The 25,901-nt window shown below is 39.2% G+C and overlaps 3 protein-coding genes across 10 annotated transcripts; 1 reads left to right on the forward strand and 2 right to left on the reverse strand.

Moving 5' to 3' along the window:
- Positions 1-1,159: 1,159 nt before the first annotated feature.
- LOC110490748 (sodium-coupled monocarboxylate transporter 1-like) lies at positions 1,160-10,887 on the forward strand. The gene is made up of 14 exons (XM_036944597.2): positions 1,160-1,510; positions 2,019-2,084; positions 2,206-2,257; positions 2,383-2,450; positions 2,652-2,806; positions 2,965-3,105; positions 4,836-4,965; positions 6,063-6,151; positions 6,455-6,564; positions 7,740-7,807; positions 7,903-7,989; positions 8,114-8,328; positions 8,549-8,652; positions 8,746-10,887. The coding sequence occupies exons 1-14, from the start codon at positions 1,160-1,162 to the stop codon at positions 8,991-8,993; spliced, it is 1,884 nt and encodes a 627-aa protein (XP_036800492.2). The 3' UTR covers positions 8,994-10,887.
- Positions 10,520-12,905, reverse strand: LOC110490297 (electron transfer flavoprotein regulatory factor 1). 7 transcript variants are annotated; one of them, XM_090200410.1, is made up of 3 exons: positions 12,764-12,905; positions 11,575-11,648; positions 10,520-11,424 (listed from the first exon to the last, which is right to left on the reverse strand). In XM_090200410.1, exons 2-3 carry the CDS (start codon positions 11,617-11,619, stop codon positions 11,179-11,181), a joined length of 291 nt encoding a protein of 96 aa, XP_090056536.1. In that variant the 5' UTR covers positions 11,620-11,648; positions 12,764-12,905; the 3' UTR covers positions 10,520-11,178. The 7 variants fall into 7 exon arrangements, with proteins under 7 accessions (XP_090056536.1, XP_021419280.2, XP_036800493.2 ...); XM_021563605.3 differs by having other exon boundaries at positions 11,575-11,651; positions 12,774-12,904; XM_036944598.2 differs by having other exon boundaries at positions 12,774-12,899.
- A 3,712-nt stretch (positions 12,906-16,617) lies between these two features.
- On the reverse strand, positions 16,618-17,998 carry LOC110490299 (electron transfer flavoprotein regulatory factor 1). 2 transcript variants are annotated; one of them, XM_021563614.3, is made up of 3 exons: positions 17,688-17,998; positions 17,260-17,336; positions 16,618-17,091 (listed from the first exon to the last, which is right to left on the reverse strand). In XM_021563614.3, exons 2-3 carry the CDS (start codon positions 17,302-17,304, stop codon positions 16,846-16,848), a joined length of 291 nt encoding a protein of 96 aa, XP_021419289.2. In that variant the 5' UTR covers positions 17,305-17,336; positions 17,688-17,998; the 3' UTR covers positions 16,618-16,845. The 2 variants fall into 2 exon arrangements, with proteins under 2 accessions (XP_021419289.2, XP_021419290.2); XM_021563615.3 differs by having other exon boundaries at positions 17,512-17,974.
- Between the last annotated feature and the right edge of the window lie 7,903 nt (positions 17,999-25,901).

A 25,901-nucleotide genomic window follows, 5' to 3' on the forward strand; every position in this document is an offset into this window, starting at 1 on the left:
TCTACTTCATGATTGTGTCCCACTTGTTGTTGATTCTTCACAAAAAAATACAGTTTTATATCTTTATGTTTGAAGCCTGAAATGTGGCAAAAGGTCGCAAAGTTCAAGGGGGCCGAATACTTTCGCAAGGCACTGTATATATATATATATAAATACATATATATATGTGTGTGTAATCCAGGATTCATATGTGTATGAAAACAACAATGTATAGGCTAAATATGTTTACACACATGTCTGATGCAGGGGCGCAGCCATGTTGGATGAAGCATCATGGGAACGTTTTGCTTTTCCACATTGTGAGAAGACACAGAATGGGGTGTGGTTTTGAAACAACTTCAAGGATGACTTTCTGGATACTTTTGTTTCTCAATGACAGCTCAGTCAGTATCCATATAGTGTCCAAACAGCGTCCATACCGGTGGCTGCTCCTGAGGGGAGGACGGCTCATAATAATGGGTGCAACAGAGCAAATCAAATTGCATCTAACACATGGGTGTATTTGCTACCATTCCAACTATGCTGCTCCAGCCATTACCACAAGCCTGTCCTCCCCAATTAAGGTGCCACCAACCTCCTCTGGTCCATACATGTACTAACTAGTGGAAATGACATGCTGAACACCTGACACATTATACTGGACTGGACATGTTAGTATAAAGATAGCTATATTTTCTCTGGGGTCCAACATTTTTTCAGAAATGTGTGTGTGCATGTGTGTGCGCGTATGTGTGTGTGTACGCATGGGTATGCCTCTCTGTGTGTCCGTGTGTACCAGCCATCCAAAGGGTAGGGCTGATGACAGGGGTACTTATCGGTTCAGCCAACAGAACAATCCCAGCTCTTGATTTCGTGGAGAGTTGGAGAGGTGTGCTCACTGCTACCTGCTAGTAATGTCTTTGAGAAACACACAGGCACACTGAAGACTTCAGAGCTCACTGCTATCCTGTTTCAGCTCATATCCTGTCTGTGACAAGGACATCATTCTATCTGAACGCACAGCAGCCTACTGCGAGCTATCGTAGATTTCACAGAGAAATACAAATTCTCTGCTGTTCATTGCATTCCAATAACAGAAACCACAAGGGACTACAAATTGTGGAATAGGACAATCTTCCAGTGAGTACAGTTGCCTATACCTCACAATCAGAAGGCTACAATGGCAGCCTCTCCAGTGATTGGATCCTTTGTGGCTGCGGACTATGCAGTCTTTGCTCTGATGCTGCTGGTGTCTGCAGCCATCGGGGTGTACTATGCCATCGTTGGAAGGGGCCAGAGCAGCTCCAGAGAGTTTCTGATGGGGGGCCAGAGTATGACAGCCGTACCTGTGGCTCTGTCCCTGACTGCCAGCTTCATGTCGGCTATCACAGTGCTGGCCACCCCAGCCGAGGTGTACCGATACGGGGCAAGCTACGGCCTCTTCAGCCTCTCCTATGTGCTGGTGGTGGTGGTCAGCTCAGAGGTCTTCCTCCCTGTCTTCTACAGGCTGGGCATCACAAGTACCTATGAGGTTAGAATCAATCCACCCTGTTGAGTTGATTTGTGTTCTATTCAATTCAACAGAAATTGTATAACATGTTTGGTAGAGATTAGCCAGATGAATTGCAATGCACATTCTAAGCAATTCTAAATCCCTGAAATTAATATCTTGGGGGTCACAAAGTATTGTTCAAAGTGACCAATTGACAAATGCAATCTATTCAGGAAATAAAATACTGACCTAATTTTGTAATCTTTCTATAAAACAAACAGACTGCTGTTACAGGTAAAATCATAGTAGTCACGGCTCCATTGCTTAATATCTCTGCACCTGTCCATTCCTTAGTCTTGTTGAGATGCTGATGGTGAGATTATGATTGTGATTCAAACAGCTAAAATATGGGTCCGTGTTACTGACTGTACTCTTTGCTTTGTCTTTTGGGCGTCACACATGAACCTTGTGTCCTTGTCCTGTCCATGGGAAATGTAACAGAAAAGTGTCCTATTTCTTTTTTCTCCTCATGGTCATCATTCTGCAGTATCTGGAGATACGGTTCAACAGAGCCACACGTCTGTTAGGGACAGTGATGTTCATTGTTCAGACTGTGAGTTCCTCATCACAACACTCTCCCACTCCATATTATGAATTAAATGAATATATGAGAACAACCCTTGTGCTACAGGTGGTTATAAGAGACACACGTGTTATGTCTCTCTGTCTCACAGATACTCTACACAGGAATAGTCATTTATGCTCCAGCTCTGGCATTAAACCAAGGTGCAGTAGTCTCTAAAAGTCATGAAAGAATTTCATTTCATGCCCCATCGGCATTGAGTGCACTTGAAACCACTCCTCTGCTAAATGACGTCCCTCTCTCTCTCTCTTTTTCCTCCTCTCTCCAGTGACTGGGATGGATCTCTGGGGTGCTGTCATTTCAACAGGAGTGGTTTGCACGTTTTACTGCACTATGGTACTGGACAGGCAGTGATGTCAATAAATAATGCTGTAAACATAATTTTATATGACATTTATTTTATCAACATTTACTCCCTGATATAAGGGAGATGCAGATGGAGGTTAGATTGAGACTTGATTTGTGTAGCACTGTGGTGACCTTTGTGGTGACCTTTAAACCATGTATGTAACACGGCTGTGGTGTGTATTGTGACAGGGCGGTCTGAAGGCAGTGGTGTGGACAGACGTGTTGCAGGTGGGCATCATGGTGGCAGGCTTCCTGTCTGTCATCATCAGAGCCGTGGTCCTGCAGGGAGGAGTCTCCAACATCCTCAACCACGCAGAGCTCGGAGGACGACTCAACTTCTGGGAGTGAGTAGATTGTCATGTAGATTATAGATGTAAAAGAGTAGGAGAAGAGTCTGCACCTGGACTTTGTGCAGTATGTTGGCGCAAAATATAAGACATTGCAAATGCCTTAATCTCTCTCTCTTTCTCTCTCGCTCTCTGTCCCTGTCTCTCCTTTATAGCTTTGATGCTAGTCCACTGAGGAGGCACACATTCTGGACAATCACATTTGGAGGCACATTTGTCTGGACCAGTATCTATGGGATCAACCAAGCCCAGGTTCAGAGATACATCTCTTGCAAATCCCTGACTCACGCCAAAATGTGAGTCATCATCTTCCTGGAAGCATAGAGTAGAGCATGAAGATCTAATTCCTGTTTTGCCCCAGTGTTTAAAGTGGAACTGACAGCATTTTAGCAACATGAAATCTTATTAAAATGTGTTGATTTTTGACACACACAAAAAATCTGGCAACCGAGCACTAACATATGGTTATTTTAATGTTCATAAATTCTTAGAATGTTTGGGAATCACGTATAGTAAGGCATTTATGAAAATGCTATAGAGTGTGGCCTCCTGACTGGCGCAGTGGTCTGAGGCATCACTACAGACCCGGGTTCGATCCCAGGCTGTGTCACAGCCGGCCATGACCGGGTGACCCATGAAGCGGTGCCCAATTGGCCCAGCGTCATCTGGGTTAGGGGAGGGTTTGGCCAGCCGGGATTTCCTTGTCCCATCGCGCTCTGCCAACTCCTTGTGGCGGCCTGGGCGCCTACAAGCTGACTTCGTATGCCAGCTGGACGATGTTTCCTCTGACACATTGCAGCTGTCTTCTGGGTAAGCAAGCAGTGTGTCAAGAAGCCGTGTTTTGGAGGACGCATGGCTCTCGGCCTTCGCCTCTCCCGAGTCAGTACGGGACTTGCAGCGTTGGGACAAGACTGTAACTACCAATTAGGGGTAAAAAGCACAAAAAAATGTGTGAAAGTGGGTGAACATTTGGACAATTAATAGACACTGCGGTAAATAAAATTGAATATAAACGTCTGTCTCGTCCAAGTCTACACAGACCGGTGCGCTATAGCAAATCAGAGCTATGCTAGGGCTGTAAACAAACAAGGCATTTGAGTAAAAGTCTGAAAGTATTTGGTTATAAATATACTTAAGTATCAAAAGTAAACCAGATGGTACTATTGTCTTGTTTTTTAATTTAGGGATAGCTAGGGACACACTCAAACAGATGTCATTTACAACAACAAAACACATTTGTGTTTAGTGAGTCCACCAGACCAGAGGCAGTAGGGATGACCAGGGATGTGAATTGGACCATTTTCCTGTCCTGCTAAACATTCCAAATGTAACGAGTACTTTTGTGTGTCATGGAAAATGTTTGGTGTAAAAAGTACATTATTTTCTTTAGGAATGTACTGAAGTAAAAGTAAAAGTAGTCAAACAATATAAATAGCAAAGTACAGATACCCCAAAAAAACTACTTAACTAGTAATTTAAAGTATTTCCACTTAAGTACTTTACACCACTGGTGTTTACAGGCAGTTGCAACAGCGCAACTTTTTTTGTTAGCTAGAACGCATTCGCCAAACCCACAAAATACACCTGAATGGATTTCTGCAAATATGTAAACCCCACAGGGGTCCTCTTATATGTGGGACCCTACAGTCTTATTGATCAAACAACAATGAAAGGTAGTTATGCAGTTATGTACATCAACAACAACAATATCAACAACTAATGCTAGCCAGAGCAAGATTAGCTAAAATGTAACGAAGGAACATTAGATAAACCCTCTCAAACCTTTTCAGATAGTTGGCCGCCAAAATTGCACTGATAAACGATGGGAAAGTTGTAGCCTATTCATCTTTCTGATAACACAAACTCTCTCTCCCCATTCTCTTTCTCTCCTTTCCCTCTCTATCCCCTCTTTATGTCACTATTCTCTCTCTCTCTCTCTCTCTCTCTCTCTCTCTCTCTCTCTCTCTCTCTCTCTCTCTCTCTCTCTCTCTCTCTCTCTCTCTCTCTCCCTGTATTCTCTTACCAGGTCTCTCTACATAAACCTATTAGGACTGTGGGTCATCATGCTGTGTTCTGTGTTTGCGGGGCTGTGTCTGTACTCCGTCTATAAGCACTGTGACCCCTGGACAGCAGGCATGGTGTCAGCGCCAGATCAGGTTGAGGACACGAACCAGGAAATAACACTTTAATAAAGACCACAGGTTGACGTTTATTGGGATGAGTCTTGTCCTGGAGGCAGAACTGAGCAATTACTGCTAGATTGGGCCAGGTTAGGGTTAGGTATTAGGGTTAGAAGTGTGGTTAATGTTAGGGTTAAGATTTTATGACAGATTTTGTGGTTGTGCCAGGTAGTGACCCCTCTGCAGAGCTGCCTCCAGAACAAGATTATCATAAAGTCATAAAGTTATCATAAAGTCCATCTTTAATTATATGAGCTTCACCATAGCCCTGTGACTCTCAGATCAATTCAGTGTCTATAAATGAATTCTCTGAGTGCTTACAAAACAGTTCCTAGTATCATTTATAGCCAAGACACACATAGCCAGACAGCCTTGGCTATACATTATCGTTCAGTTTGGTCTCCTAAACCGAAGTTCTTATCTCGTTCTTGGTACCACTTAGAACCAAAACATTACCTCATCCAATGGCATATATCAATTGTCAATTCTAGACACTCCCATCAAAAATACAACCCCTACTGGACAAGCTCCCGGAGAGAAGAGTGAGCCTCTAGGTCAAGATAAGGGTAACCTCAGAGGGAACATACAATGGTTCCAGACACTGCCATCCTCCTCTCCCCAATGGGAAAAGTAGGGAGTGACTGGCACACAGACATTGTGGAGCGAAGAGATAATTGGTTCCCCCTCAATCATCCCTTCACATGGTTTAAAAGATAAGTTTACATATGAAGACAAGCCTGACCTCTCTCCTCTCTGGGGCCCAACTAACTTTTTCCCACATAAGCATACTTACTTACTTACTTATTTGTCAATGTTACTTAAAGGATTCTGATTCTGCTACCACAACTGTCAATATTACTATTCTGCCAGACTGCCACTTTCCGGATATATTTTTTTTATCAGTTTCAACTGATAACATTAACAGCCACTAGGTGTAACCACCTTAAACATTTTTTCCCCCGCATCGGCCACACATCCAGATTGTTCCCAGGAAAATATCTCAAATGACCCAAACCCAGGGGTACCACTCAGATAGACACTGACCACTGACCACGCCCTCTTTCTCTGTACAGCTGATGCCATATATGGTGATGGACATCCTGAGAGACTACCCTGGACTGCCAGGATTGTTTGTGGCTGCAGCCTACAGTGGGACCCTAAGGTGACTATTCCCATCTAATACGTATACTGTATGTCAAACATGATCTTACTTTTGATTATAGCTACTGCTTATAATGTTAATATGTAACATCATGTTATATGTCTACTAGATTAAGTGTAATTTTGTTACTATTTGTGCTGCATGCAATATCTCAAGGTTCATAATATCACTACTATGATTTAATATTTACTCTCGCAGCCTATGGTGGGGCACAAAGATGACTATTTCCATAGCACTCACGCACACTGTATGTTATATTTCTGGGTAAATAATAGCACTATATTTGCTCTCTCTTGTCCACAGTACTGTATCGTCCAGTGTCAATGCTCTGGCTGCCGTGACTATTGAAGACCTGATCAAGCCGTACATACACATGTCAGAGAAACACCTGTCCTGGACCTCTAAAGGCCTTAGTGAGTGTATAATATCAATACGTGTCTTTGCTTTTAAGCAGAGCGACACAGGGAACCCAAGAGCAGACTCAGATGAGGAAACAGGGATGAATGAACCAAAATATTCATTGTTACACAGGGAGATGTGGAGTGTAGATCCGGGGAAGCTCGGATGAGTTGCAGAAAAACAAAATGTGGAGACGGAGGTTGGACTTAGCTGAGTAGAACAGGGTAAACAGGTCCCGAGGGGAATCCAAGGTAGTGGTGGGGAGTAAAATCCAGAGCAAGGTAGTTGGGTGGTGAAATGTGGAACGGGAGACAGGAGCAAGAGGTAAACTGCAATGAGAGTTTTCAACTCTCTAGAGACAGCAGGAGCGGTAGAGATACTCTTAATGATCGGCTATGAAAAGCCAACTGACATTTACTCCTGAGGTGCTGACTTGCTGCACCCTCGACAACTACTGTGATTATTATTATTTGACCATGCTGGTCATTTATGAACATTTGAACATCTTGGCCATGTTCTGTTATAATCTCCACCCGGCACAGCCAGAAGAGGACTGGCCACCCCTCATAGCCTGGTTCCTCTCTAAGTTTCTTCCTAGGTATTGGCCTTTCTAGGGAGTTTTTCCTAGCCACCGTGCTTCTACAACTGCATTGCTTGCTGTTTGGGGTTTTAGGCTGAGTTTCTGTACAGCACTTTGAGATATCAGCTGATGTAAGAAGGGCTGTATAAATAAATTTGATTGAGAGGATAAACAGTGTCAGGCAGGGAAACAGGCACAGCAGAGTAACAAGATCTTGTCTAATCATAAATGGCTAGAATCATGAACTGACTGAGCAGAGATTACAATCTGGCAGAGCAGAAGTGGCAGGACTGAATATTTGTAGAGGTCTTGATTATGGAACGAGTTGCAGCTGGTAGGGATCTGCTCTGACTCCAGCACACCTGTCTCCAACCATGAAGAGGGAGAGAGTGTACAGGGGGAGTAACTGCAGGTCAAGAAGACACTGGATGAACACCAGAGGGCATAGCAGGAGCAGATGTGACATTTGCATTTACCACAGAACTCAGAGAGCTATATTCATGTTTGATGATATATTTATCTTCTTATTGATATATTCTTGCTGATATTAGAAATTAATAAACCATGATTTATCATGATTTTAACTGCTATCCCTATGCACCATTCTAGGCTTTCTGTATGGGGCTCTCTGTATTGGAATGGCTGGCATAGCCTCACTAATGGGAAGTCTGCTGCAGGTATGCAATACAACAAAAGGAGTATGTCCTTCTACATAAAATATGTTGTGTTGAGGTATGCAAATCTAAAAATATGTCTCTGTCTCCCCGTGTAGGCAGCTATCAGTATCTTTGGGATCATCGGAGGGCCTTTACTGGGTCTCTTCTCACTGGGGATTCTCTGTCCATACGCCAATGCCACAGTCAGTACAGTCTCTTTAACAAAAGCAGGATTATAAGAATGCAACCAATCTAACTGTTAGCTAATCTCACTGAACGTTTATGTTGAAGTGCTGATGTGTTATTTCTGTGTGTTCTGTGCTGCAGGGGGGCTTGGCTGGTCTGCTCTCTGGGCTGGTTATGTCTCTGTGGGTGGGGATAGGGGCCCAGTTTTACCCTCCTCTACCAGAGCAGAGTAGGCCTCTGGGTCTGACCACACATGGCTGTAACTTCACAACCGCAGCCGATGCGTTCAACTGGACCACATCCCCAACAGAACCAAGCCTATACACTACAGTACTACAGCAAAATACAGCAGAGAGGTACGTTGTGGGCTTCAGTATCTTTGGTTAAGGACAGGACCGACTTTTTCGGTAGGGAACAAGTATATTGATATGGGCACAGTTAAAACAATTATTCAGTTATAAATGTACTGTAGAACAGGAATAATTTTTTCATGTTAGAATAGCGAACTGCATCAGCTGTAAACAATATATGCAACGTTATAACTGTTGGATACCACTATGTTTGTCTCCCCTACAGACCCTTCCTGGCTGATAACTGGTACTCCCTGTCTTATCTCTACTTCAGTCCTATTGGGTCACTTACAACTCTGGCTGTTGGACTGTTGGTCAGTCTACTTTCAGGTACTCTTCCCCAAATGGTAGTGTTGCTTCTTACCATATTACATGTTGTGTCTAATTAACATGTTTTTCACACAAAAATGTGTCTCTTTCCAGGGGGTATGAAGTTGAAGTTGGAACCAAGGGTGTCTTTGATGAAAGAAGATACAATGTTATTTTGCTTTTACAAGCTCTTTAAAGAAAGGGTAAGTGATATGAGTGTTTCAATAAATAACCTCCAAGACGTCCTCTCTCTTTCAACCACTTTCCTGTATTCATTTAGCTCTCATCCATACCTAGGCCATGAGACGAGCAGGAAAGCTGGACCTCACAAAAAACAGAGAGAACAAATGTGGAAACAGTAACCCCGGCTTCTGCAATGTCCACGAGTTGGATTTCACAAAGAGCAGTCTTCCTACGTAACATACTGATAAAACCATGACTTAACAGTTGCTCTTTCTTCTCATACTTCTCCCTCCGCAGTGCCGCTGTTTTTCACGTGACTCATGAATGTCTTGACAGATTGTATCAATATCTCATCTAAATCCTCATATTTCTATAGACAGTGCCTACAGAAAGTATTTTATTCCACACTTTTTGTTACAGCCTGAATTCCCCCCAAAAATCCTCAACCATCTACACACAATGACAAAGTAAAAACTTGTTTTTTGAAAAGTTAGCAAAATTTTTGAAAATGAAATACAGAAATATCTCATTTACATAAGTATTCACACACCTGAGTCAATACATTTTAGAATCACCTTTGGTAGGGATTACAGCTGTGTGTCTTTCAGGGTAAATCTCTAAGAGCTTTGCACGTCCGGATTGTACAATATTTGCCAATTATTATTTTTGCGGTTCTTCAAGCTCTGTCAAATTGGTTGTTGATCATTGCTAGACCACCAAGTCTTGCCATAGATTTTCAAGCAGATTTAAGTCAAACTGTAACTCGGCCACTTAGGAACATTCACTGTCTTCTTGGTAAGCAACTCCAGTGTAGATTTGGCCTTGTTTTTAGGTTATTGTCCTGCTGAAAGGTGAATTAATCTCCCAGTGTCTGGTGGAAAGCAGACTGAACCAGGTTTTCCTCTAGGATTTTCCCTGTGTCATTTATTTGTTATACTGAAAAACTCCCCAGTCTTTATTGATTACAAGCATATCCATAACATGATGCAGCCACCATTATGCTTGAAAATATGGAGAGTTGTACTCAGTAACGTGTTGTACTGGATTTGCCCCAAACATAACTCTTTGTATTCAGGACAAAAAGTGAATTGCTGTGCCACATTTTTTTGCAGTATTACTTTAGTACCTTGTTGCAAACAGGATGCATTTAAAAAAAAAAACATTTTATTCTGTACAGGCTTCCTGCTTTTCACTATTTCAATTAGGTTAGTATTGTGGAGTAACTACAATGTTGCTGATCCATCCTCGTTTTTTTCTTATCATAGCTTTTAAACTCAGGTTTAAACCGTTTAAAGTCACCACTGGCCTCATGGTGAAATCCCTGAGCGGTTTCCTTCCTCTCCGGCAACTGAGTTAGGAAGGACACCTTTATCTTTGTACTGACTGGGTGTACTGATACACCCTCCAAAGTGTAATTAAAAACTTCACCATGCTGAAAGGGATATTCAATGTCAGATTTTTTTTTATATACCAATAGGTCCCCTTCTTTGTGAGGCATTGGTAAACCTCTCGTCTTTGTGGTTGAATCTGTGTTTGAAATTCACTGCTGGACTGAGGGACCTTACATATAATTGTATGTGTGGGGTACAGAGAGGAGGTAGTCCCAAAAAATCATTTTAAACACTATTACTGCACACAGAATCCATGCAACGTATGTGATTTTTACTCAACTTATACTTGTCATAACAAAGGGGTTGAATACTTATTGACTCAAAACATGACAGCTTTATTTTTAATGAATCTGTTAATTTCAAAGATAATTCCATTGACATTATAGGGTAATTCCATTGACATTATAGGGTAATTTCTGTAGCCCACTGACAAACAAATCTAAATGTAATACATTTTAAATTCAGGCTGTAACACAACAAAATGTGGAAAAAGGCAATGGGTGTGAATACTTTCTGAAGGTACTGTATGTAGTAGCCTACATCACATCAACTTGAAAAGACACAAAGTTAGGATTGTTAAAAATGAAATATCTTTGACTTGACTTGTTTCTCATTTATTTCAAAAATAGGACTATCAGTGTTGTACATTTAAAATAAACATTCATTTGTAATAGCCGTGTCTCATTTATATAATTAAATTACATTGTACACGCTATCAATACATTCTATCATGTATTATTTACAATTATGTACACGAGAGAACTGTAGTCATTTGAACTGTATGAAGTCATTTGGTGGATGTCATTCCACAGCTCGAGGTGAGTGGCAAGTGTGGCTCATAACACTTGTCTGTAATATATACCTAACATTTGTGTTTAATTAAGGACGTTTGTGTTGCTAATAACACTCTTGTTCAGGGACGGCTAAACTAAAACTTGCACACTGAAGATTCAGCCACCAAATAGCTAGGTTATCAGTCTACCGGTCTGCCTATATTCAGCACGGCGGACAATTCTTCTTCGTAGTAACGCTTCTTCATGGCTCTGTACTTCCTCAGATAGTACAGGGCCTCCAGTTCCTTGATCACAAACTCCCCACGGTCGACTAGCTTTTTGATCTCCTTAGGGTCTGTGACATCTTTGTTCTTCATAAAGGCACCCTTCAGACGTTCCCTGAAGTAGTCTGCGCCTTTGGGGTATTCCCGTCCCAAAAACAGGAGCTGTCAATGGAAGAAGACAGGTTACCAACGATAATTCCAGGCTTTGGGGATTGTTTTGGAAAGACAGCTAAATATTGCATGAGTGGAAGCAAATTTAGTGTGTGTGTAACAACGGTTGGGTGCATTGACAGCAGTCAGCGTTTAACTCACATTCTTGTACAGCTGTCTAACCTCACTCCTCAAAGGGTTGGCCATGTCACTGCCTGAGACCGTAGCAGCCTTCACTACTGGGATGGAAGAAAAGGACAAAACATACAACAGGTGATTTAGCATACAGCAGCTGATTATGTAAAACAACAACAGCTCAGAAATGGGCATATGTCTGATTGCTGTCACACATCACATATCCTGTGAGCCTCACAATCTTAGCTGTGTCATGCATACATTTGAGCTTTACCTTGGTTCACTTAGCAGGTAGGTTAGTTAACAGTGCAAATGGGCCACATTGCGACTAGGTCGCAAAGCGAATGATTAGTTAGCTGGCTAGATAATTGGCAGGTGCAATTCAACCAATAATTGCCTTTTGACATTGTGCTGGAAGACATACAAGTAACGTAATTTCTCCCAGCACAACAACGTCAACAGACAAGTCTTGTTCGAATCGTAGCTAATTAGCTAAACTCTCTCGGTTATAAAAACATCCATTGTGATTCATTCACACGATATAATCAATATTCCATTACATTATAATGTCCCTTGTCAATAAATCCTTGCAATTAAGTAGTGTCGATAGCTGGTTACTTCGCCCTTCGTCCACACGAGTTCAAATAGGAGTTAATAAACAACGCCGTAAATCTTTTTACATGTCGCAAACCATGGTAACTTGGACGCGAAGAGTTGACGGATATCTCAACAAGAGAAGATAGTAACCAACAAATGTTATTTCATTACCCATATAGCAAGCTAACCAGAGAGTTATACAATTAATGTTGTGTTTAGGTTGATATGTTTACAAGCCAAGTAGCTCGTTTTATAAATCGCCAGCTGTTACTAGCCAGAGTAAGTTAGATTACCAGTTAGCTAGCTAGATAGGACTCAAGGTGAGCAAGTGACTGCAAATCAGCTTCCTTTTACTGCAAGCGTGCTGCACCGTCGGTGTTGTTTCTACTTTGCTTCTTTTAGCCTTATCTTGCTACAATTAAATATTATACAGGAGCGTCAAGTCTAGAACCAAAAGGCTCATTAATAGCATCTACCCCCAAGCCATAAGACTGCTAAACAATTAATAAAATCGCCACCGAACAATTTACATTGAACCCCCTCCCTTTTTGTGCACTGCTGCTACTCGCTGTTTATTATCTATGTAGTCACTTTACCCCCACCTACATGTACAAATTACCTCAACTAACCTGTACCAGTGATGCCAATGACACAAAAACGATTTTCTCTGTCACACTGTGCCTGGCTGCAAAAGTGCATTGTGAGTGACGTCAGCAGCAAATGACAAATCATTGTTGTCTGACTGCAGCAGCAGTAGTACCGGTTCGACGAGCCAAACCCAATGAATATAGTTGGTCATGAATGTTTGATCTTGAACAAACTTACAACGTCAATGAACATGTCTAAATCAAAATTGTACAGCCAGAAGTACAGAAAAGAGTGGGATTCTGTACCTGAACAAATGTCAAATCATATGTTTTGCAGAGATGGCCAGTCAATTTGAGTATTTTTTTACATGCATTTTTTATTAAAAACAAATCAATACATTAGGGGACACAAACATACATAGATTACAAACAATGGACAATCGAGATAGGGGGTACAATATCACATTACAATTATACAAGGACCTTAAGGGACATGCATATACTTACAATTCTAACAGCTTTTTTGTTAGTAAAGCATTTAACAGTCTTAAAATAAAGTTCAATTTATTTTTGTAGGGTAAGAAAATGTGGTTTTCTGTTTGTAAATTTACATTTGTGTATATGAAATTTGGCCAAAAGAATAATGAAATTAATTACATAAAAATGTTTCAGCTTTTTTCTATCGTATGTTAAGAATCCTAACAGTACATCTCTCCACAATAGTGTAGAATCTTCATAAATGTGTTCAATTATAAACCTACTGATGTCTTGCCACAGTTTTCTTACATGTATACAATGCCAAAAAAGATGCAACACTGTTTCTGGGTGGTCATTACAAAAGGAGCAATTTGAGTTGATGTTTTCCTTAAACTTCTTCATATAGTGGTTGGCAGGATAATATGTATGAATAATTTTAAAGGAAACTTCCTTAATTTTGTTAACAAGTAGGTATGTGTGTGGCAACATCCAAACTTTTTCCAACAGATATTATCAATAAATCCATTCCAATAAGGCATGACATGAGGTACAACATCCTGCTGAAACAAGGTTCGTATCGCTCTGTTGTTGAATGGACCAAAAGAGAAACAAATCTTTCCTACTGATGAGTCAACAGGGTCAATAGAAGGTAGGTTCTGAGGGTCAGGTCTTGACACGTTCCTGAATAACATAGCAACACCTGAGGGAATGGCATCTAAAACAATTGCAAAATCTTTAGGTGTTACAGGGACCTTGTAAAGTGACAAGAATTCCTTATAACTGAGTAAAAGACCCTCTGCATTTACCAGTTGGCTCACCAATAGGATATTATTTCAGAACCAATATTCTAAAAACAAATCATTATTTTTATACAATATATCCCTATTATTCCATATATAATATCTGTGTGGAGAAATATTGTGTTTATAAATTAAGGACCATGATAAGAAAACCTGCTGATGAAAAGCAGAAAGTTTCACTGGAACTTTGTCAATATTATAATTGCAAAACAACATGAAGTGAAGGCCACCAAAAGTAGAGAAGACATGATGAGGAATACAATTCCAGATAGAAGTGGGTCTTCTTAGGAATTGTTTTATCCAATTGCTCTTAAAAGTATTATTTAAAGTAGTAAAGTCCAGAAAATTCAGTCCACCATTCTCATAAATGTTCATTACAACAGTTTTCCTAATGTAATGGGTACGGTTTCTCCAAAGAAAGTTGAAAAGCATCTGGTCTATCTCCTTGCTTATTTTACTTTCAAGATATAAAGATAGAGCACCATATGTTAGTCTAGAGATATCTTCAGCCTTGGTTATAAGGACTCTACCTTTTAAAGATAAGTCCCTCTGTAGCCATTGATTTAGCTTCTTCTGTTTTTTTTTTATAAGAGGGTTAAAATTTAGTAAGCCTCTAGACTTCTGATCCTTTGTAATGGTTATGCCTAAATATGTAAGTTCTTATTTTACTGGAGTACCATAATATGAAGGTGTCACACAATCTTTGACAGCTATGAGTTCACATTTATTAATGTTAAGATATAGACCAGACGCTTTGGAAAAGGATTGTATCACATTGATCGATATGGGAATTTGGTAAGCATCTTTCAGAAAAAGTGTAGTATCATCAGCCAGCTGGCTTATAATTTCTTTACCAGCTATGGAAATACCTTATACAGGACTATTATTTAAATAATTTGTAAGAAGTTGGGTGATTAATAAAAACAGGTACGGAGAGATAGGACAAACTTGCCTAATTCCTCTCTTTAACTCAAATCTAGGTGAGATGCCATATTTCAATTTGATAGAGCTGTTACCATTTGCATAGAGTCTTAATAGCCTTACAGAAAAAATCCCCAAAGCCAAGTCTCTCAAGGGAGTGGAAGAGAAACTGATGCTCTACTGTGTCAAATGCTTTATAAAAATCTAAAAATAATATGAAGCTATCCTCAGTTATTAGGTCTGAGTAGTCAAGTATGTCTAATAATGGTCTGATATTGTTAGAAATGTGTCTGTTCCTCATGAAGCCAGACTGTGTTTCATCAATGATTGCATCCAGGACTTCTTTAATTATTGTTGCAAGTAGTAAGGCTAATATCTTATAGTCATTATTAAGAAGACAAATGGGACGCCAGTTATCGATGAGCAGCACTTCTTTTTAGGCTTAGGTATCAGTGTTATTAACCCGACTCATTGTAGGAGGGAGAACATTGTTTTTAATACTCTCTAAAAAGACTTCAAATAGGAAGGGAGCTACTTGTTCAGAAAATAATTTGTAAAATTCTGATGTAATTCCATCAACACTTGGTGATTTATTGTTCTTTAGATGTTTGATTGACTCTATAATCTCTTCAACTTTGATGGGTTCATCACACTGTTTAGATTCTATATCACTGATAGAGTGAACATTATTCAGTGAGTTAAAAAAACATATCTTTGGATTCCTGACAGTACTTAGAGCTATACAATTTTCTGTAAAAATTGCTACAGTATTTAGCGATTAATTTTTGGTAACGTTATTATGTATTCTACATAATGACGCAGTTTTACGTTATCACGCAATGCCATCACGTCATTTAGAAACAAATTAACCTGCCTCCAGCAACTTACCCTGATAATTAGTTGGCAACACTGGCCTGTACCCCCGTATATAGCCTGGTTACTGTTCTTATTCTTATTGTGTTATTTTTTATTATTACATTTTATTTTAGTCTACTTGGTAAATATTTTCTTAACTCTTCTTGAACTGCACTGTTGGTTAAGGGCTTTTAAGTTAGCATTTCACGTCAAAGTCTACACTTATGTATTCATGTGACAAATAAAGTTTGATTTGCTATCTCCTAACTTTCTATTCTCTATGTTCTTTCCTTGTAAGCCACCCAAGGATGCAAAGTTAACTTTGTTACTGTTATGAATAGCATAGCTCTCGCTACATTAGATTCATGAGATATTAGACCTAGTAGATATAGGCCTAGCTAGCTAAATAGATTATAACGTGTTTCAATTTTTCCCCAGCATCCGTGAGTCTACTCTTTAGTTATGTTATTTATCTGCACTCACTTTTGCAATGCCCACAAATTGCAAGCATACAGTAGCTTGCAAATGTGTTTATGATCACATTTATGTTCATCAAGTTGAATTGTTGATTTGGTTCAAGTCTGCCAAAAAGAAAGGAGGCAAGCTCATTAAGGCTGAAAAGGAGCAACTTCAGAAAGAATAGGTGAGAAGACAAAAGGAAGAGGGTACTCTAGGACTTCTCATTTCATCCAATCAGAGCACACCAAGCATAACATGTCAACCCTGTTACCCATAGATAGGCTAGAAATATTTTTTCAACATTAAATATTTTTGTGAAGCTTGCATTTCGAAAGGGGATTTATGGCAAATTTAAGACGAAAACCACAAACCTGTTACGTCAACCCTGTTACTTTAATGGCACTTACTAGTCATTAGTTTTATTTAAGCCCTTGACATGGAAAAAATATGTTTTTAGAAAGTTGGACATGTGCTCTTTATGACAGAATGTTAAAATTAGGTGAAAACAATATTTTTGGGGAACCAAGTTACACTACCCAAAATGTTCTCTATTCATGGAACAACCCGCATACTGAAGATTCAGCTGCCAAACATCTAGGCTATCAGTCTGTCGGCCTGCCTATATTCAGAAGGCCTAACAATTCTTCTTCGTAGAAACGCTTTTTCATGGCGCTATATTCCTTCAGATAGTACAGGGTCCCCAGTTCCTTAATCACATCCTCTCCACAATCGACAAGCTTTCTGATCTCCTTGGGGTCTGTGACATATTTGTTCTTCACAAAGGCACTGTTCAGACGCTCCCTGAAGTAGTCTGCTCCTTGGGGGTATTCCTGTCCCAGATACAGTAGCTGTCAGTGGAAGGAGGCAGGTTACTAGTGATAATCCCAGTGCTTTGGAGATTGTTTGGGACAGACAGTAAAATATTGCATGAGTGGAAGCAAATCTCATATTGAAAGTAATTGTGGGTAACAACAACAAAGCGTCGGTGCATTGACAGCAGTTAGTGTTGAACTCACATTCTTGTACAGCTGTCTAACCTCTCTCCTCAGAGGGTTGGCCATGTCACTGCCTGAGACCGTAGCAGCCTTCACCACTGGGATGGAAGAAAAAGACAAGATTCAACAGGTGAATTACTATTCAGCAGCTGATGTAAAACAGCTCAGAAAGAAATATGCTTATGTCCAATTGTTGTCACATCACGTATCCTGTGAGCCTTATAATATTTAGCTATCCGTGTGTCATGCATAGTGCATTTTAGCTCATTTTACCTTTGTTCAGTTAGCAGGTAGGTTAGGTAACAGTACAAAGTCTACGGCTAAGTGGTAAAGCGAATGATTAGCCAGCTAATAGTAACGTAATTGGCTAAACACCCTCGGTTATTAAAACAGTAATTTGCTTTATTATTAGTCGATTTATTCACACGATATAATTTAGTTTTCGTTACATTTTCGCTAGGCTCCCTTATCGATAAAATCCTCGCAGTGCTGTGCTGAACGCTATCTGTCTTGCTGAAAACTGGCTACATGGAAGGACTACGTCAAACAGCGCATCGATTCCAGAGTCACGGCTAGAAGGGATCCAGCTTTTGTCAAATTAACATCAGATTTGACTTTTCATAGAAGGTTAGGATAAGGTCAGAAAACTGGTTCATGGTTAGCTAAAATAACATTTTAAAAAGTAACTTTTTACGTTAATTTGACACAAATTGGATCCCGTCTAGCCATATCCGAATACAGCTGTTTGAAGGACGAGCGTCGCATAGGAGTGACACGTTCTGAGACGTTGCAGGCAGCCGACCGTGCAAGCGACTGCAGACTGATGCCGGTTCACATGCAATTCGGAACTAGGAAACTCGGACATTTCCTACTTGTTGATTCGTTGAATGCGGCACGCGTATTACTACAACCAGTTAGCAAATCGGACATGTTAGAGTTTTATAGTTTCAACTAGAACATAAACGCGGCATGACTGATCTACAAAGAACCTTGCGTCATAAATAACTACGTACTGGGAACGTTTGAGTGGTAAGGCTAAATTAACCGACTGTAGAGGAAAGTCGCAGAGTGAAGTCGGGGGAGGTGCATCTGCGACAGCCAGAGGTCAAACACGAATCTGGTTTTCCAACCGCAACGCTCAGATTAATCTGGCAGTGTTGCCATTGTTTATACGTTTTTCTTTATAATATCGAAATGAACATGTTTTCAAACCCCATATCATACACTAACAAACTGAAATGTGTGTACTGTACATTGTACAATCAATTAGTGTGAGGGCCTCAAACATCACATGGATTTGTCCACTGTATACATTAATCATGGCAAAATGGGTTCCTGTTTCAATTATTTTCTTTGGTTACATTTGCATGAGTAAAAAAACAACTAATAATTGGTTAACAATGTACAGTAGCTGTCCACAATGCAGGCAATGGCTGCAGGATGAAATTGGTGAAGAGCAACTGTAGAAATGTGCAGTGGACTTCAGTCAAAACGTCATGATCACATGACAAGTCGGACAATTTTTATTGCAACACACTTTGGTCACCGACTTGACATAGTGATTGGCTCGAACGTGCCCATTATTATTTGTAGTCAGTCAGTTCAAGAGCATAAAACGGTGTTGTATCATGGTTAAATTTTGACTGACCTACAAATAATATTGAATAGTTATTTACTACATACAGTCAGTCACGACTCGCCTTTAAAGCTGGCTGCAATGTCAAATGCACCCAGTCAGTCAGTCATAATTTACCCAATGGGTAAAATAATGGGCTTATTCGACATTGAAGCCGACTTTAAAGGCGAGTTGAGTCTTGACTGATCTACAAATCACCTTGCATCCTAAATAACTACACAATATTATTTGTAGATCAGTGGAGGCTAGTGGGCGGCACTATAGTAGGACGGGCTCATTATAATGGCTGGAATGGAATAAAACCTGTTAAACATATGGAAACCACGTTTGACTCTGTTCCATTTCTTCCATTCCAGCCATTACAATGAGCCCATCCTCCTATAGCTCCTCCCATCAGCCTCCACTGTTGTAGATCAGTCAGTCAGTCCCAATTTACCCATGTTACATCACAGTTCTGACGCTCTCGAACACAGCCATAATGTAATTGTGTATTTAATCCTCTATGAAAACCAAATGGTCCAAACATCATGTCTCTACCATAATCCATTCAAAAGTTACGTTTTTACCCTTGTAGGATGGACAGAATTAGGGTAACTACTGTAAATCAATGGAGGCCAGAGAAAAAAAGTGGTCCAAAATCCTAGAGAGATTTATACGGTTACCAAAACGTCACACCAGGGTGAGCCTACACAAAACACGACCCTTATTTTAAGTGTTTCTAAGATCCCCTATGGGAAAAATGAATGGTGAAAAACGATTGGAACCATTTCCCTGTTTGACCGCTAGCTTTTATGGGTATTATGACTCATACTATGGTACTCTGTTAGGTGATTTCTTCCCTTCTCAGCTATCTATCGTGGACTCCTGGTTTCAGCCAATCGGTGTGCCCGAATGGACATTTGGACTCTGGCCCTTCCCACTCTAGCTCAGAGTGATCAACATCAGCTGATGAGGACGCAAAGTTTTCAGTGTGTTTTCTAGAAGTGTTTGTGCGTTCATCTGCCATAAGAAGTGATCTTGTGTTTCTATGTGTGTGCTAATGTGTCGTGGTGAACTAGACTGGAGAATACAACTCTGGATATGGACAGATCTGCCTGGTTCTTGACAGATCGCCTGTAGTGGGTCAGACCAAAGTAGAGTCAGTTTAAGTTACTAGCGGGTAAGGGCATCTTCAGCCAACCGCTCAGACGGGTCCAACTACACCTGTTCTTTTTCAAAGATTTCTCACAAAAACAAGGGTCTCTCTGTGATGTCAACGAAGCACTGAGCATATACCAAGCTTTTTATTTGCAAAGCCTTTTACATTTAATTCCGCTTGTGTCATCCTAAATTAGTTTTTTGCGACCCGCGGAAACAACTTTGAAGACGACGACCACAAAATGTAAAATCCTCAAAAGATGTTACGAGAAACCTGCAAGGCAATGTCAACAAAGCTCGGTGCTTATTATCAGATGTATTTGGAGACGAAATCCGAGTTTTGGGATATAGTATCAATAAAATGTTAGAGAAGGAGCCCACTGAACGATTCAGAACATGAATAATCATATTTGTCTTTGTAAAACGGGCAGAGTGGGTGGAGACCCTATGACCTATGTCATTGACCGTGTTCGAGAGCATCAAAACGAATGCAGGTGACTGCCGACTGACTCATCGTCAAATCACATTTCATCATAAATAACGACTCATTATTATTTGTAGGTCAGTCACAGTTTACCCATAATACGGTTTTGATCCTCTTGAACACGGCCAATGTCTTACGTCAGAAAGCACGAGGAGCATCACTCTTCCTGACGGAGACAATATGCACCCGATGTATCAAAAACAACTGGGAACTCGGAAAAATCCTATTTCCGATTTCAGTGCATTCACGACAACTGAGAACTCAGAAAAAAACGAGCTCCAACTTGGAAAAATCGTTTTGAACGGTAATCCCACTCGGAATTCCATGTCGGCAACCCAGGCCTCTTTCTAGAGCGCAGACTTTGCGACCTGAAGATCACTGACGTCGAATTTCCCAGATGTAATGAAAGCACAAAAATATACAGTACATTATGGGTTTGAACCTCTCGACACGTGCTTACATGGACCTGTGTGTCAAGATTTTGATTGTATGACAAAAACATTTTTGAAAAAAGGGCATATTACGTTATACAATCAAAATGTAACTCTATGAGATCATAAACAGTCCCCAGCTCAGGCCTTTACCTTACGACCCCGGCACTCCAGTCAAGCCCCATGGGGGAAAAGATGATGCCAAGAGGGTATGTTACTTCTTGAGATGCAAAACAATATTTTAGTGCTTTTGACAGCAAATATAGATGAAAGGGCAAATGGCTTGGAGGTCATGGTTAGGGAGAATACGATGAAAATTGAGGCCACTAAAACATCTGTTGACTATCTTCGGAGAAGTGAAAACCCTCAAAAGTGACATGAAGAAAGTGGAAGTTATCTGCCAGGAAAATGAAAAGAAGGTGGCTGAACACGAGCAAAAGGTGAATGAGGCAGAGAGATACCAGCGTAGGTGGAACCTGAGGCTCCATGGAATTCCAGAGCAGGTGGGTGAGGACATCAAATGCAGAGTTGTTGACATCTGTGGAGCTGTCGTTCCCAAATCAAGAGCCAAACTCCAGGAAAATGTAGACAGCGTCCATCGTTTGGGAAGACTTAAGGATCAAGACAAGAGACCGAGGACAACCGTCATCCGGTTCACCAACAGATCTACACGGAATCTTCTTTGGAGGCGAGCAAAGAATTGTGAATTCCTCATCAAGCAAAAAATTGAGGTTCACGGAGGACTTGACCTCAGCAGACAAAGTGACAAGAGAGAAACTGGCCGATTGTGGCTGCAGCCAGAAAGGCAGGGAAAACTGCTTTTACATTTGTTTTTATCCGCGCAAGAGTGATCATCGATGGGAAAGAAATGCGGCCAAATCAGAACATTTGAGTGAGAGACAGAATCTAACTCGGACAGAACTGTCAGGCCAAAAAACTGATTACCAAGTGAAAAGCAGCCTTTTATTATAAAAATGTACACAAACACTTGAATGAGAAAAGGCTGACCTGAGAACTGGTAAGCTAAACACTAACTATAGGTGAATAACTGCTTATTGTAAAGTCTACGCAATGTCTCCCCCTTGTGGGAGTAAGAATACTTTGGTAACTTTATGACCATTTTTGTTGTTTTTTGTTGTTGGAGAGGTTAATAATGGGATGGAAATCCTTTTGAGTTACATATCCTTAGGAAAAGCTTATATTAGCATAACAAGGTTGTTGGTTGAAGTTTGTCTTTATCTCTTTGTTCAATTAATGTCAGGGGTATTCATAATTTACTCAAGCGTAAGGCTATTTTCCTGTATTGCAAACGGTTTAATGCAGACTTTTACTTTTTACAAGAGACTCATGCTTCTTCTTCCGATCTATCTTTTTGGAAAAAAAATCAATGGGGTAATGATATCTGGTTATCATATGGCAACAACCACTCTGCAGGTGTAGCAGTTTTCAGAGGTGCATTTAAAGGGAAGGTCATCAGTAGTAAGACTCACCACTCTGGACATTGGTTAATTTTAACAGTACATTTCAACAGTGAAATCTTTTTATTAGGGAATATTTATGCATCCAACAACAAACAAAACAGGATATTATTTCAAGAATTTGAAGAAATTAATAGTTATAGGTGTATTTCAGGATATCAAAATGATCTTATCTTAGGTGGAGATTTTAATTCTGTATCTAATGTGATGATTGACAGATATCCCCCTCCTAACAGATCCAGCATAGTTAATCCTGAGTTTAATAACCTATGTCTTGGTCTTGGATTAGTAGGTATTTGGACATCTAAATATCCTGATTAAAAGGAATTCACTTGGAGTAACAAGGACATGTCCAGACAGTCAAGAATTGACTTCTGGTTGATTTCTAATTCATTAGATAATTCTGTAGTCAAGGTATCAATTGAACCATCAATTCTTACTGATCATAAAGTTATATTCTTATCTTTAAATATGAATGGATCTGAAGTTAAACCAAATCACAGTTATTGGAAACTCAATAGTAGACTGTTGGAAGATGATAATTTCAAGATGGATGCCAAAGATATTAAACAAGACAATTGGAGGAAAGCCCAACTATTTAAGTCTTATGGGGAATGAATGAAGTATGAAATAAGACAAATAGCTATGAGAGGTAAAGAAATTGCTGAACTTAAAAGATTGAGGGAAGATAAACTTGTTTAGGAAATACTTTCTCTAATCTCTGTGGAGGACCTTGATGAAGAAGGAAAGGCTCAGTTATTCTCTTTACAACTAGAAATGGACCGTGTGTATGAAGAGAAACCAAAAGGGGCATTTGTAAGATCAAGAAGGAGATGGTTGGAGGAAGGTGAAAAAAAATACAAAATACTTTTACAATTTAGAAAGAATTCTGAATTTACATCTATTCATAAGCTCAATATAGATGGCAAAGACAATGAAAACCCCCAAGATATTTCAAAATATGTTTCAGAATTCTATGGTAACCTTTATACCAGTAATGCCTGTCTTACTAGTAACATATGACTTTCTAGACTCTATCAAAGACTGTGCAAAGTTCATAGATTAAGACTTCCAAAAGTCTTGTGGTGAAATTATTTATATTAATGAAATAAAAAAATGTATCAGCAAGTTAAGAGAACAAATCTCCAGGGAATGATGGCATTATCAGTGAATTCTATAAATATTTTCAGGAGGATATTATTTAATTTATATGGAATGTTTTTAAGGAGGCAATTGATTTAGGGGTCCTGCCTGTTTCTATGACACAGGGCCTAATTTCTGTAATACCCAAACCAAACAAAGATTTTATGATGTTAGAAAATTGGAGACCAATCACATTAATGAACAATGATGGAAAGATACTTGCATCTTTGCAGAAAGACTTAAAGGTCTTGACCAAATCATCGACGATATCCAGTCTGGTTTTATGAAGGGCAGACATATATGTAATAATATTCGACTAGTATTGGACTTGATAGACTACAATGAGCACATTATGGAAGATAGCTTTATTTTATTTGTAGACTTTTACAAGGCATTTGATACAGAACATTATTTTCCTTTTGAGACTTCGATTTTTTGGTTTTGGTCAATATTTTCAAAGTGTAATTAAGACACTTTACAATAATAGTAACAGCTCTGTAAAATATCCCATGGAACTTCAAAGATTTGACATTAGACGTGGAATTAAACAAGGATGGCCAATTTCTCCTTTCTTATTTTTATTGGTCACACAAGTTATGGCACTTCATATAAATAAGGATAGTTTTAGGGATACAAGACAGAGAGATAAAATGTTCACAATTGGCTGACGACACCACCATATATTTTTGAAAGATCATAATGAAGTCAAGAAAGCTATTGAATGCCTTCACACATGTATCAGGTTTCTCTCTAAATATTAGGAAATGTGAATTATTTGTGTTGAAAAGATGTGACTTAAACTCAGGATGTAATATCCCTGTAAAAGGTGTGATCACATATCTTGGTATTACAGTTAGCAAAGATCAGAAAGAAAGGGCCAACTTAAATGTCTCTCCTATTGTAGAGAAAATTGGAAAGAGATTTAACTCCTGGTTATTAAGAGATCTGTCTTTATCTGTACTTTTATCAATCTGAAGGTCCAGATGAGTTTATACCTCCCTTGTCTTGGATGTTCCTCTGTCAGTAACTAAAATGGTTGATACTAAATTATTTAACTTCATATGGAGGAATAAACCTCATTATTTAAGAAAAGTGGTAATATGTAGCAGGGTTGAACGCTCTGGATTTTAAAACCTCTAATATAATATTTAAGAAATAAGGATTGCATCTGGAATATCATCCCTAATTTAATAGTCCAACAAATTGGTGGTCTAGAATTCTTACTCAAATGCAACTTTGATATGGGTAAAATCCCTATGAAGCTTGCAAACTTTCATAAACAAGTACTTCTAACTTGGAACCTCATGTACAAACACAATTATTCCCCTCATAGGTATACAATCTGGAATAATAAAGACATAAAATACAAAAACAAGTCTTTGTTTTTCCAGAACTGGTTTGACAACATTATTTGGGTTAAACAATTATTGAATAATGATGGACAACTATATGATTATCCAGAATTTATTAGAACACACAATGTTACATTCACTCCTGAGGAGTATCAAATTGTTGTTAGAGCTGTCCCTAAAGGTGCTATTCTTCTTTTAGGAGAATATAACAGTACTCCAAGTGCAACTGTTGAGGATTCTGTAGCCTCAATACAACTAGAAGGAATTGACATTTTAAACTTTAACATGTATATAAGGAAACTATGTCAATGTGTTACTATTCCCTCTGCTAAAATGTACTGGAATGCAGCCCTAGGACAAGTGAACTGGAACAAAGTTCTGTTATTGTCTGGTAAATATTGTACATCTAATAAGGTGAAAGAAGTATCATAAACTCATTCATAGAATCTACCCTGTAAAGACCTTTATTATACACAGTTTTAAAATAGCTATTGATAACAAAATGTGTATTTTGTGATTGTGACCCAGAGACTCTTGACCATTTATTTTGGGACTGCTCTTATGTCAGAAGATTTGTGTGAGTTAAGTTATTTTAAAATAAAATCTTCCAAGGTTAATTTGAAAGACTCTGATATTATGTTTTATTTTGAACCAAATGATTTGGACCCTGATTTAACTTTCATTGTTAATTTGTTTATCTTTTCATGGAAGATTCTTTGTCCATAAAATTAAGTGGGCAGTGAACAAACCCCTTTTCACATTATTTAAGATAAATTGAAATATTTTTTTGAAATGATCAGTAAATGTAAAAACAAAAAAGCAACACGCACCATAAAAGTATCTAACAAATTGAAAATGAATCTTGATATGTAAAACCCCCGTCTGTTAGGTTTATGTACTCTTGTTTGTATATTTCTGTTTTTTTTGTATTGTGTTCATAATAAAAATGTAAACATAAAAAAAAAGAGTTCATAAACAACGCCATAAATCGTTGTACATGTC

Source organism: Oncorhynchus mykiss, chromosome 15 (assembly GCF_057628025.1).
Source record: "Oncorhynchus mykiss isolate SJ-2025 chromosome 15, ASM5762802v1, whole genome shotgun sequence".
Classification (NCBI taxonomy): Eukaryota; Metazoa; Chordata; class Actinopteri; order Salmoniformes; family Salmonidae; genus Oncorhynchus; species Oncorhynchus mykiss.